The sequence below is a fragment of the Budorcas taxicolor genome, chromosome 10 (genome assembly GCF_023091745.1).
Source record: "Budorcas taxicolor isolate Tak-1 chromosome 10, Takin1.1, whole genome shotgun sequence".
Classification (NCBI taxonomy): Eukaryota; Metazoa; Chordata; class Mammalia; order Artiodactyla; family Bovidae; genus Budorcas; species Budorcas taxicolor.
The window spans coordinates 28566305-28580030 of NC_068919.1; the positions used below are offsets into that span (position 1 = coordinate 28566305).

Here is a 13726-nt window from a genome sequence, read left to right on the forward strand (position 1 = left end):
GACCCCTTTCTACCTGAGGCTGCTATCCTAAAAACGGAAGCACATTTTCTGATTGGATTCATCAAAAGCTAACATTAGTGTCTGCTGGCAGAGCCACTTCTGACTCCCAAGCATCTCTACCTCATAGCTAATGGCTCTCTGAACTAACCTCTTGGACAGCTGGTGGCTTTCCTTGTTTCTGGGGAAAATATAACAACAGTAGCCACTTATCTATGTCATTTTTGACCAATAAGCCGATTTGAGCTTGGGGACATTGCGAGATGCAAGGTGCACGGCACTGCTGAGCTGTACTGCTAACTGGGTGAATCATCCACAGTAATATCAGGGAAGGCCATTAAAGGCTGCAGCTGTGCTTCTGATACTCCACAAAGTGAGAAAAGGCTGGCCGGATTCAGTTGTAACAGCACCCGCTTTTCGCATGTGAGTAGGCTAGAGCCCCATTTTATGTATAAGAAAACCAAGTTTCAGGAAAGTCACTGAGATCACATACAGCTTGTAAAAAGTATGCTTAAGACTCAATCTGGAAAAATAAACTACCATCCAAAAAAAAAAAAGAAAAAAAAGACTCAACTCAGATTTTCCTTTCCATTAAAGCACATTTTCTTCTCTATAAAACAATAAGCTGGTGCCTGTTTGTCTTTACTCTGTATTTTTGTTTTGCTTTGGGTTACTAATTTACACATTTGAAAGATATTCCTTACCAAGTCATGATTAAGGTACCTATGGAGAAGTGAAAAATAACCTCCAACCTCTTGATGTTTTGGGCAAATGATTCCTCTCCAGTGACCATCTAGAGCAGGTCAACAAGGAGACTGGCTTAACAACTGGGCGGCTGGGTACCAGGTTTCAGGAGTCCTCTTACATCTATATGCTTCAGGTCTAGTAGGCCCTCTGCTGGGTTCGTTCCATAACTGCAAAAAGCCCCCATTTCTCAATACGCCCCTGTACAGAAGGTAGGAAAGTTGCACCCTGGTGATCAGTCATAGTCAAAGTAAACAGACCTTTTGACGAGCACATTACCACTGAGTTCCTGATTTTTAAAAGAGAGAACAGAAATGGAATATTTTCCTTGAGCTTAAGGGGAAGAAGTCTCAAGAGACCCAAGTGTCAAATAGAATATAAATTCTATACTCATATACTTACTGCTGCCAGATATGTTGTTGTTCGAAGTTGTATCCAATTCTTTTCCAACCTCATGGACTGTAGCCCTCCAGGCTCCTCTGTCCATGGAATTCTCCAGGCAAGAATACTGGAGGGGGTTGCCATTTCCTTCTCCAGGGGATCTTTCGAACACAGGGATTGAACCATGCCTCTTTTGTTGTAGGTGGATTCTTTACCCTCTGAGCCACCTGGGCAGCCCACTGCCAGATATATTGAGTTTTTAAATATTTATTCAAATACACATTCGTTCTTCAAATATTTACCAAGTGCCTACGATGTGTCTGGGTATAAAGCAGTAAACAAAAGATGCGGCCTCATGGAACTGACAGTCCAGTGGGAAGACAGACAATAAAGAAGCAAGGAAACAAACATTCATTATAAGTTTTTTTAAACGCTAGAGTTTAAAAAATACAAAAGGGCACCATGGCAGAGAATGGGGAGAGCTACTCTGGGCAGTTGGGCAGGCCTCTCTGAGCGGATGACTTTGAAACTGCAGCCACACCAGCCTCCCTGCTCTCATCTTGAGGTTTTTTGTATTTATATTCTGGGTATTCTTCCTATAAAAATTAGAAAACCTTTCTAACTTGGTCCTTCATAACAAAATACTAAAATAAATGTTGAAGGTATATGGAAGATAACCCATGCATCTTTCAGGCCCCTGGGAATTAGCAGGAATGATCGTCTGAGCAGAGAGAATGCAAGTAAACAAGTGAGTTGAAACAGTCACAAACTCACATAAGAAAATATTAGACCATGCGATAACTTAAATGGCAAAGTCCACAACAGGAAACAAGTCACTTTGTTTCCTCTTCCCTCTAAAGTCTTTGGACTATTTTCTCTGTTAGTTTGCATTCAAGCTGTAATAGGCAGAATTCTATGATGACCCCCCCGCCCGCCCCAAGATTCCCACCTGCTGGTGCACATGAACCCTCTGCCTTCGAGCGTGGGTGAGACCTGGGAACACAGTGGACTATCACTCTGTTGACAAATGACAAAGATAAAGGGACCATCACTCCTATAATTATACTGAATGATGATTAGCAGACTAAAGGGACAGTCTCCCTCTGGCTTTGAGAAAGTAAGCTGCCAAGTTGTGAGACGCTTACAACCAACCTGAGGGACCCCGCTGACAGCCAACCAGAGAAAGGGGCCTTGGTCCCACAAGAGCAGAAAATTGAATTCTGCCGAAAACCTAGATGAGTTTGGAAAAGAACCCCAAGCTCCAGCCAGCAGTGCATCTCCTGTCAACACCGAGATTTCAGCCTGATGAGACTCCAAGCCAAGGGCCCTGCTAACCCATGCCCGACTCCTGACTAAAGGAAACTCTGGCGTAACAAGTAAGGGTTGTATTAAGCTGCTAAATGTCTGATAAATTTTTCACAGTAACAGAAATCTCGAACACAAGCTGGTATTCATACCTTCCACAGACACTGTTAGAAGAGAGCCAACATGGCTATGACATCACACTGCACACACGCTAAGGCGCTTCATTTGTGTTTGACGCTGTGTGACCCTGTGGACTCCAGCCCACCAGGCTTCTCTGTCCTTGGGATTCTCCAGGCAAGAATACTGAGCGGGTTGCCATGCCCTCCTCCAGAGGATCTTCCCAACCTAGAGATGGAACCCACATGTCTTACATCCCTTGCACCAGGTGGGTTCTTTACCACTGGGGCCACCTGGGAAGCTCATGACCTCACATTACCCCAAGGGTAATAAAAACAGTTTTTGATTCTGAATTGTTCTAAGCCACACTTTCATTATCTCTGTGCCTTTTCACTTGCCATTCCCTGATGAATTCCTATTCAAACTTCAAAACCCAGTTCAAACATTGCTTCTTCAAAGAAGCATTTCTCTAAAGCCACCACCTCCATCTACACCCAAGCAGAATAAGTTATGCTTTGTTCTTCACTCCCATGGTAGCACCTTGCCTGTATATCTGTTAAAACACTGGCCCTGACACACTGTAATCACCTCTCCTCACCCCTAATCCCAGACAAGAATCCTCTAGAACAGAGCTGTCTCAGAGCCTCCTGCACGGTGGCGGGCACAGAGCAGGTGCCAAACAGCTGGCTGCTGAGTGAAGGTAAGGAGGCTCTGGATAAACACAGGCTGCTGATGTCCAGGGATTTGCTGTTTCTCTTCTGCACAGATGATCAGGCTTCCAGTATTAACGGAAACCTGGGAAACTGTCTCCATGACAACAGCTGGGTGACTAAACAGCACTTATGGTTAAAGGGGCAGATATTCACTGTCTTGAAAGAGCCGGTCTGAAATGGGTAGGTATGTTTGAAGCCAGAGGTAGCAGCAGGTGCTGGGCAGGATTTAGATTCACCCCAGAAGGGGTGGTGTGAAGCTCTGTTTGATTTGTTCCACCTCAAGCCCTGTGCTAGGCTGGCACGCTGTTGATTCAAGTCATCTGCGTTAATCCACTCCTGAAATCAAATGTCAGTCACACAGACAACAATCCCACGGAGTTAGTTTTACTCAGTGGCTTAGAACTATGGGTAACACGACAGAAATGAGAATCATATGTCAACAATATCCACGGCATTCCCTGGACCCTCAAGGCAGATAGCTGTTGTAAGAAATTATGGACTTAGGCAAAATTATACAAAATTGATGTACAAGAAATAGCATTTGCTGGATGTGTGTTTTGACAAAACTCAGAGACAGAATTCACATGTTTTCTTCAGACCCACTCCTGTGCACTTGGGTTCTCTTGTGTTCAAATGAAATCAACCATGCTCTGGCTCTAGGGCTCCAGCTCAGTGGAGAAAGAGAACATTCAGAATCAGAGAGAAAGCCAGGCATGGAAATAAGGCACCTGCTCTTAAAAGCTGCTCAGGACCTAGACTCCAATTCTCTATAAATAAAGCGCTAAGCAAAAAAGTACCACTTTCTAATAAAAGTATTAAAAATATATTGCCAGAAACTCAGGAAAACTCAAGGGGGCAATGGTCTTACCACCATGAAACAATTAAATTAACATTTGTTATACTTTAAGATATATTTTTTAAGTTTTTGACCTAAAGTCTTAATGCCAGTACGTCATTGGCTCCTTCTGGGTTTATCTGATGTCCTCCTTAAGAATCAAGTCAGATCCTTTAGGTCCTATATTTTGAAGATCTTTTACAAATACAGGCTGGCAGTGGCTCAGAGATAGGCAGTTGGGGATACAATTTCCCAAAGATCAGTTTGGGGAGAAGATGTGGGATCTGGGTTCTAATCTTTTTTTAGTGACAACACTAGATGTTTCTTCATTCACTTGATAAATACTGATGTATCAGGCTTTGTGCTAGATGCTAGGGCTACAGCTGTGAATGAGATAAGGTCGCTGTTCTCACAGGACATATTCTTATGTGTCTGCATGTATATGCTATATAGTATAAGAAAGGGAAAACAGGGAGAAAGTAGAGTTTCTTCAATATGTATTAATTATTTTAGTGCTAATAGAAACTGCTAATACTGGAGGACAGGGAAGCCTGGTGTGCTACAGTCCATGCATGGAGTTGCAAACAGTCAGACACAACTTAGCAACGGAACAACAGCAATGATAGAAACTAACTGGTAGAACACAGCAAATACCTTCGATGCTCTGTGGGCCCACAAGGTTCATGGCCTGGTGTGCTGGGTACTCTACCCGCGGCCTGGCAATGCCCAGCTGCTCCATCACACCATGGAGCAGCCTCTGGATATCTGTTTCCGAGACCCGGTCTGGGGTCCTTGGGCTATAAGCAGCTGTTGGAGTCCATCCAAACGTCAGCCATAACACCAGGCCAGACAGCATGGTAGAAACCATCCTGGAGACCATTTTTAACCTGCAGAGAAAAGACCACACACAGATCCATTGGCCACAATCGTCAGCTGTGATGATGCAATCATGTGATTCCCTCCAGGAAGTGATTCAAGGACTGCCCAGAGAGAGACCGCAGTGAAAATTGTTAAGGGTTTGCTTAGGCCTTACATGTCCACGCTACCCAGGACATCAATTGTGAGAAGGTATTAAAGAAACAAAACTGTCCGAGATGGCCAGTTCCCTGTGTCCTCACATCCTGGGAAAGACTAGACTATGATGGCAGTTCTGTCATTTTTTATTGTCATTATAGCTCTCTGGAAGTTCTGCACCATTCCTACACCACCACTCTCTCCTGCTTTTAAACAGAAACAAACAACAAAACTTTGCTTCAATCTTGAGAAAGGGACAGGGAGAGTGACATCTTGGCTTTCCTAGTCCTGGGGAAGAAAAGGCTCATGGGAAGGAGTTGGAAGACATACATGGTAAAGAAGCACAGAAAGCTCGGGGCTGGTAGAAGAGACCATCTTAGCTTAGCAAACATGGGATACACTTGAGATCCTGGGTGGGGATGAAGATATACACAGCTCAGGCCTGCCCTGCAATCTGGGAAGGAAGATGAGGGCTGCTTGCTGCACCAAACGGGAGCAGGGGATCGTGAGCACATGCCTCAGCTTCCTTCTCTGCAAAAACGGACGAGAAAAGCATTTGTCTTTTAGGGTCACTGTGAGGATAAGTGTGGGAGCACATGCAAGAGCACTGAGGACAGTGCCAGGCACAGAGACCCCCAGACTGCTGTTATTATGTTGGCAATATTATCTCACTGTTTTGGAGGTTGGAATTGGGGCAATCGAAAGGTGATGAGAGAAAACAGAACAAGTGAAAGAGAAGGTGAAAATCTGGGGAGTCAACCTGTCCTGAACGTTGGCTTCGATGCAACCAGAAGCCTGCAGAACAAGAGAACAAATATTCACAGATTCCTTCTGCAGCTGCTGGACCTTAGGGCGGACACCTCAGGCAGGGGCCCTGCAAACCCTCTTCTACCCATCCTTCTCTGGGAGCTGGCAGAGATGGTGGCGGTGTGCATTTCTCCCCTGAAACGGAAATACTCATAACCCCCAAATTCTATTTCTGTAAAGGAAAGGGTTTTAAGAAGCCACTCTCAGATGTAAAACCTTGTTCTACAAAGAGCTGTGACAAGCAGAGCCCGCAATCTGACTAAAAGGCCAGAGGCAGGCATCCGCCTCTCCGGCCATCTCCGTCTTTCCCTCCCCGGCTCTGCATGCAGGATGTCTTTGTTTCATTTACACCTCCAGCCAACATCGTTCAGATTTGATGAGCTACCCAACCTTCTTCCTCCCGACTCTTTCCCTCTCATTTGGAGCCGACCCTCCGATTTTCGCATCCATCTTTTGTTTGCCCCCAGCCTCCAGCTCAAGGATTTCAGCAGGGCGCCCTCCCCGCTCCCGATCGCGAAGAACCCGTCTGTCTCGGGTGGGCGTCAGGCTGAGGTCTGAGCTGGCATCAGCGAAGGACTCACCGAGCTGCAGCCGGAGGAGCCTGCCGCGGTCTGGGCCTCGGTGGGGGTCGGGCGAGAAGCGGGGCGATCTGGGTCGCTCGTGCGTCACCTCCCTCCTCACTTTAGCCCCGCCCCGTCCCTCCTCCAGCAGGTGGAGGCTGCCTGGCCAGGACTCCCCAGAAGGCAACCCAGAAGCCGGGGGCCTTCCGCCCACGCATTCCACGTACACATCTCCCCGACGCCCTCTTCCTCTGTCGACCCCTATGGAAGTAACGAACCTTTTCTCAAGCAATTATCTAAACAATGCGCTAGATGCCTCCCCACTTCTGTCCTTCATTCGCAATAGCGCACCTTTAATTTAGCCACCTTTCAGCTTTTTAAACGTCTTTTAGCTTTAAGACGAACAGGCACTGGGGCACCGATAGGAAAGACAAACAAAATTTGAGGCCTTAAGAACCTTTAATGATGGCAGTGATCAGGTATATTGAGTGCCTACAGAAGACTTTTCATTGAGCAGGAAAACTATGGAGATATTTAATACAAGATGCGCTAAATTTCTGTTAAAGTGATAATCCAAAACCACAGGAAAACCTCTAGGACTATTAGTTCTGATTGTTATCTCTAAACTTCCACACCAGCTATCACCTAAGATTTCTTTTGCCTGAAGAGAAATCATTCACTCTGCACATCGGAAAATGTATCCATTTTTATTCTTTTCAAACACAAGAATTGAAATGTAAAACCATAGGATGAATATAAGTATTTCGATTTCTTTCATCAAGACTGGGGATGAGTAAAGTACTTGGAGATCTCAGAGTGAACACCTTGATGAGGTTAGAATCCAGAATTCTGTATCCTTGTTCTGTCCCCAAACCCATTATCATCTACAGCAACTTTACATAATGAAGAGGGGCCTGCAAAATTCATCCGTGACCTTTTGGTTTGAAGCCAACCTCCTTCCCAGTACCTTTTCTTCCAGGGATGCTCTATGCTTCCAGCTTTTTATTTCAGTGCATGCTAACAGCGCAAAATAACAAATATATTGTCCATTGGTTCTAGGCTTAAAGACCATGCTGGAGTTTAATATTTATTATTCACACATAATGAGAGCTTTTTCCAATTCTAAGTTTTACTTTAATGTTTCACTATTATCTTCATTTTGTGCCTAGAAAAACAGAAATGCCATTATAATTGGCTGCCTTTGTGTTGAATGGAAATCTGACCAAATACACTGTTCACGCTTCATGTGAAATTTTATATTCTAAAAACAAAACATCCTGGGCTTGATGATTTTCAAAATCTTTTATCAAAAATTTTTAGTGATTTTAGAATGTTGCCAAGCTATCTATTAAGTTCTATGTATAACTGTATTTTTTGTTGCCCATAATAACCAAATTAGTATTAGATTTTTATTTACTTGTAAGAATAAAATGAAAATAGGTTTTGGAGTTACTGCACATGTCCAGACTTTTAAGTATGTTTGTATATCATATGATTAAATATCCCCATGAGATTAAAAACATTATCTCTATATTGTCTAAGAAAAAATGAAAACACAAATACTAAATCAAGTCTAAAACTCAACTTTCCCAACTCTCCAGTTACCACATCTCCAAGCTTTGCACCTGCATAATCCTTTACTCTGTACTGCAGCTTTCAGCTAACAAAAAATGGAGTGACATGTGGGTAGTTTTTTTTTCTTAATAAATATCTTTTATTATTAATCTCTCAGAAAATCCACTGATTCCGGTGATTTGTACAGTTAATTTCTTGTCTTCTTACTGAATTAGGCTTCCAGTTCAACATTTCACCTACTCCCATGGAAATCAAAGGACATTAATACATTTTTAAAAATAAAGTTAAAAAAAACTGCTTGCAACAACAAACATCTCAGAATTTAAGAATATTTTCTATATCCACTTACTATTAGAAATACCATCAACAGAAATGCATACCTGTATTAAAAACCTGTTTTGATGTCAGGTAAACATGATGTTTCTATCTATAGATTTTAGTCTTTATATAATAAATAATACTTCCTAATTCTGAGAAAGGGTCAATTCCTAGGTAGTGATTACAGAAATAGGAACTAGCTTTTAAATAAGATGCACTGCTATCAAGGAGGACTTGGTAAAGCAGACCTCTGATGACTTTCAATTCCTCCCACATGTTCATGCTGCCTGGTGGTTCTGAGTGGTGTGCAGTGTGGTTCTGTTCTGCCCTCACCTTTGACTGTGGCATTCTAACACCTGACCTGCAAAACTGTCTTTAGTGATTGATTCTGCATGCATATTCCTTCTTCTAAAACTTAGATACACTCTACTATTGATAGTATTCTGTCCTTAAAACTTTGTTATTTCTAATAATTTAAATATCAATTTAGATAGATTAGCTTGACAATTTGGATCAAATTCTAAAAGGTACTTTGAATTTCATTAGAGTCTCAGGCAAGTCATTTTCCAGAGAGTTATCTTTAATGCCTATGCTAAATAAATAACATTTACACACATGACAAAACCATCACAGGTTCTTGTAAGAATCCAAGGTAAATGTACAGAGGCGTATCAACCACTTCAAAGTCTAAAACCAAGCATCTGCATACAAGCAATCACTTTGATTAAAATCTTCCAACCTTAATTACTCCTTCTTAAAAAATTTTAAATTCTATATTGGACAAAACAGATACAAATGTATTGTGCAAATGAACTTTACAAATATAGTATGGCTTAAAAGTCATCTGTTATTTCTGCAGCCTCATACTATATGAGCACACTTGAGTCATTATCATTCTGCATTGGCCATTATTCTTAGTTCAAGGGAACACACTGTCACATCTACAGGCAATATAAACCTAATTACATCCAAAAGGAACAAAGGATTAAAATGCTATTGAAGCAAACTTCTAGGGATTTTTAAAGACACTGAACATTAATGGAATTTGAGAAATAAGATCTGCAGGGCTTATCTCTCCCTCTATGTGTTGAGATTTCTTGGAGAAACCTCATTTGACCTAGGAGTAACAAGAAATCAGCACAACTCACTCCACTCTATCACGTTAAAAAATAAAATTCAACCAATTCTCAAAAATTAACTTCTTATAAACCCAGTCAACAATTTCTTTAAAAAAGTAAAGTGTAACCTCTGCTTTAAGAGATCACAATAAAATTAAAGACAGCTTAAATATTGCCATAATTAAGAAAAACAAGAATTCAAGTTCCTTGTACAATGAAATTAAATTCATCACATAACAATCATCCTGAGCTACAAACACATCAATTAGCTTGCAAGTCATATCACCAATTGATAATTTTATATACATTAATGACAAGTACACCATTTACCAACTATAAGTCTACAGGTCTACTTGTTGGTAGCAGTTGAACTTTTCCAATAGGATTTTTTGGAGAACCTTTATACCAGATCCTCTCTTTTTCTGATGGTTTTCTAAGAACCCTGCTGCTTATGCCAGGGGGAAAGACCTTATCATTACTTACAATAGATTTTACTATATCATGGTTTGTTAGATCATCCAAGGGAACCTTAATTTGCCTATTAGGTATCACTTCTTGTTTACAAACTCTGGTGGACCCAAGAGAAGCATTCACAGAGTGTGAGTGCCTCTTCATTTGTAAGAAAGATGTAGAAGTTACCTCCATGCTTGACTTTGAAATCATATCAATATTTGACTGCTTGCAAGATGACTTCTGTTCTTTAGGACCTGATCTGGTACATGGATGGGAAGAATCTTTTGTCATACTTTCTACACAAGAGGGAAGAGCACTCTCACAGCTCACTGATTTAACCAGAGGAGAAGCAGTATCACCAAGACTCACTAATTTACGCCTTGGAGGTTGTCCACCATACTCCAACAAAGAATTGATTCTTCTCACTGACTGACGGACAGGCGTACGCTGAAACTTAAGAGGTGACTTAACTTTTGTCCTATTTGGTTCATTTAAAGAGAGCCTGTTAAACCACTGTATGTGGTCTGAAACCCTTCCATGCTCTGTCATTTGTAAACATTCAGAAACCGTTTCATCACGTGTTTCCACCAGTGACTGCTGTTTAATGATTTCCTCAGGACCAGGTTTTGACAGGTTTGCGCTACTGCACGTGCTCTGTTCCAAGGAAGAGGTGCTAGCCACAACCTCCCTAGAAGCTGTGTGTTTCAATAAGTTCTCTTCAATCAAATTTTCATGCTCCTTTAATTTAGTATTGAGGGTATCCCTTGGGGACTCTTGTTTCCCTACATGTTCATCACTGCGCAACTCCTGCTTGCTTAAATAATCTGTTGGTATATTCAAATGAATGTTGTTTTCTAGTTGTATCTTCATTTGAGTTGAGTAACATTTTATAGTGGCTTCTCTATCCGATATTTGAGGCTGATGTAGTGAGAAGTCTCTTTCTGAAAAGCTCTCTTCATCGTTACTGGTATGGTGTCCATTTGATTCTATCACAGTCAAATTAGTTTCCAAGAGATTTTTCTCTGGGCTACCTTTGGTAGAAGATGTTTCATTGAATTTTACTTTCTCCACATTAGTTAATGATGACTGCTTGTGATTTATCAATGCATGAAGATTACTTCCAGATTCAGAAAATGCTTTCTGAATTTTCACCACAGTTTCTGTGGTCAAGTTATTTTCATCACCACTAAGAGAGCTGCCAGTTATGTTGTTACTGTGCTTACTGTGTACATTAGGAGGGGTGAGCTCGTATGAACTAACAGGGGACTTTTCAACCATCATATCAGGCTCCAAAGAAGAGTTCTCCACCTCAAGAGTTCCATCTATTGGAGAAGCTTCATTTCCATCTACTTGAAAATCTGAATTACTAGGTCCTATCCAAGATATCCGGTAATTTGTTCCACTTAGTCGCTCTGGAGTTAATAAGTTTTCCTCCGACTTACTGATCTTTTTCGAACCTAAAATAAAGCAGTTCAGTGTTTTTAAACTTATATTTGACTTACTTTTGAAATGTTATTCAAATACATAAATGAAATACTAAGCATTTAATTCCAATAAATTAGATTTGTATTAAAAATAAATTTTTATGATATATATGTATGGCTGAGTCCCTTTGCAGCTCACCTGAAACTACCACAACATTGTTAACTGGCTATACTCCAATACAAAATAAAAAGTTTAAAGTGTGGATAAAAAAATAACAAGTCAATACAAAAAAGTAATTTTTTAGTGTATAAATATTAAACCTTTTTGTATTTACATTGTAAAGATCCAACTGTTCATACAAACATACACTCCAATTCAAATATTTTCACTATTCAAACATGATTTTTCAATTTATAGAACAGTAAAGTACTTAATACATTTTATCATTAAAAAAGCAACTAAAGGTTATATGTCAATTATCTCAATAAAATGGAAAGAAAACTAAAAAAAAAAAAAATTAAAGTAGGTTTTTGGGGTAAAACTCTACCAATATCATGTAAACATACCTTTCTTTGTTAATCTTTCATCAGTATCTGGGCTGAAAAGCAGACCTGTTTTTACAGAGTCAATCCTATTTTTTAAACTTTGTTGATTTGCAAGTCGTCGACCAACATTTTCAGATCTATTGACACCAGAACACTCATTCTGTACAGAAAAAATTGAAAAAGTTTTGGTTAAGAAATAAACCTAGTTAATTCAAAATATTAAGACAAACTATTGTTTTGTAGTTATCAAAATCCTCTATAGCTAATTTTAAAAGGTAGATATATATAAATTAGGAATAATTTTATAGCAAACAATATATTTGCATACATACTGATGGAAATTATAAGCATTTGACTGGCTATTAGTGGATATATTATGATCTAAAATAAAAACAGCCTAATACATTAACTTAAAAAATCTTTTTGTGGTGATTATGTGCCCAGGACTGTTCATAAGAGTGAAAGAAAACAAAAACAGACCAAAATCTTACCCTCATGGAATTTACATTCTTGATGGGGAGATTTAGACCAGAATAAGATAGACAATAAATTATAATGTACAATATACAATACATAAGATGAAAAGTGCTAGAAGGAAAAGTGAAACAGGGTAAGAAGGATATGGAGTGGTGAAGGGTCAGGGTATAATTTTTTGTGGCCGGGGGGAGGTACAATTTTAAATACATTGATCTGAAGATGATTTGTGAATAAAGAAAACAGAGTGAGAACATATAAGGGGAATGAACACTCCAAGGAGAGGAAAATGCCACTGCAGCCCCTAATGCTGATGCAAGGTTTGGCACATTCAAGAAATCACAAAGAGGCAAAAGTGAATGAAGTCAGATGAATAGGGAGGAGAGCTCCAAGAGGGAGGCCAGGAACAGACCATGTGGGGCACTGCAAGTCAGTGTAAGAACTTTGACTTCTGTTTTTTCCTGAAAGTGAAGCAGGGAGCCACTGGAGGGTTCTGAAAAGAGGGGTGACATAATTTAACTCTGCTTTTTAGGGGATAATTTTGGCTCTAGTATTGCAGCAAAGTAGAAGCAGGTAGTAGGAACTTATTGTAGTAATTTAAGTTTTACATGACATAACTCAAAAAGTTAGAAATAAAGTGCTATGAAAAGTGGTCAGTCTGGATAGACTCTGGAAGCAGAAGTTAGACAGGATTCCCTAATGGTTTAGATGGTATGTGTGAGACAAAGTAAGAATGTCTGCATGGTTTTTGGCCTTAGTGCTTGGAAGAATAAGTTCCCATAACTGAGATGGTGAAGACTGCAGGTAGATGCATGGGTTGGAGAGACAGGGAGGAGTAGAGAAATAACAGCAGTGAACAAATGCATCTCGGGAGCTCTATTAAGATGTCAGTACCTCCCAACTGGGAGGTCAAATAGGTAAATGTTAAGCAGTCAAGTTGTTCAGGAGAGCAATTTGGGCTAGAGATACAAATTTGAAGCCCTAAGTAAATACACGATATTTAGTTTGAGCTGATGATCACCTTGAGTGAGTGGAGTGAGAAAAAATCCAAGGGCAAAGCTTTTTGGGTACTCCAATATAAAGGAATTAGAAAAGTAACTGGCAAAGAAGGAAGAAAATCAAAATGTCCTTGAAGCGAGGAAAGAAAATATGCCAAAGAAGAGCAAGTCATTAGCTGGGTCACATGCTGCTGATGGATTGAGTCCGCCTGTTTGGGCAGTGCTGAATTCATGAGTAATCTTGCGAGGTCTATTTCAGGGAGAGTTTGGGATGGAAGCGTCACTGGAATTGATCTCAGGAAGATAGAAAAGGAGGAACTGGAGATAACAGCTCAAGTGTAAATGCT

The 13726-nt window shown here is 40.5% G+C and overlaps 1 protein-coding gene across 1 annotated transcript in view; it reads right to left on the minus strand.

Moving 5' to 3' along the window:
- The window catches only part of LOC128054398 (rho GTPase-activating protein 11A-like), a 78346-nt gene that overhangs the window by 48363 nt on the left and 16257 nt on the right, over positions 1–13726 (minus strand). Inside the window, exon 10 of the mRNA XM_052647030.1 lies at positions 4747–4979. Coding sequence (XP_052502990.1) covers positions 4747–4979 — 233 coding nt within the window. The remainder of the gene's footprint in view (positions 1–4746; positions 4980–13726) is intronic.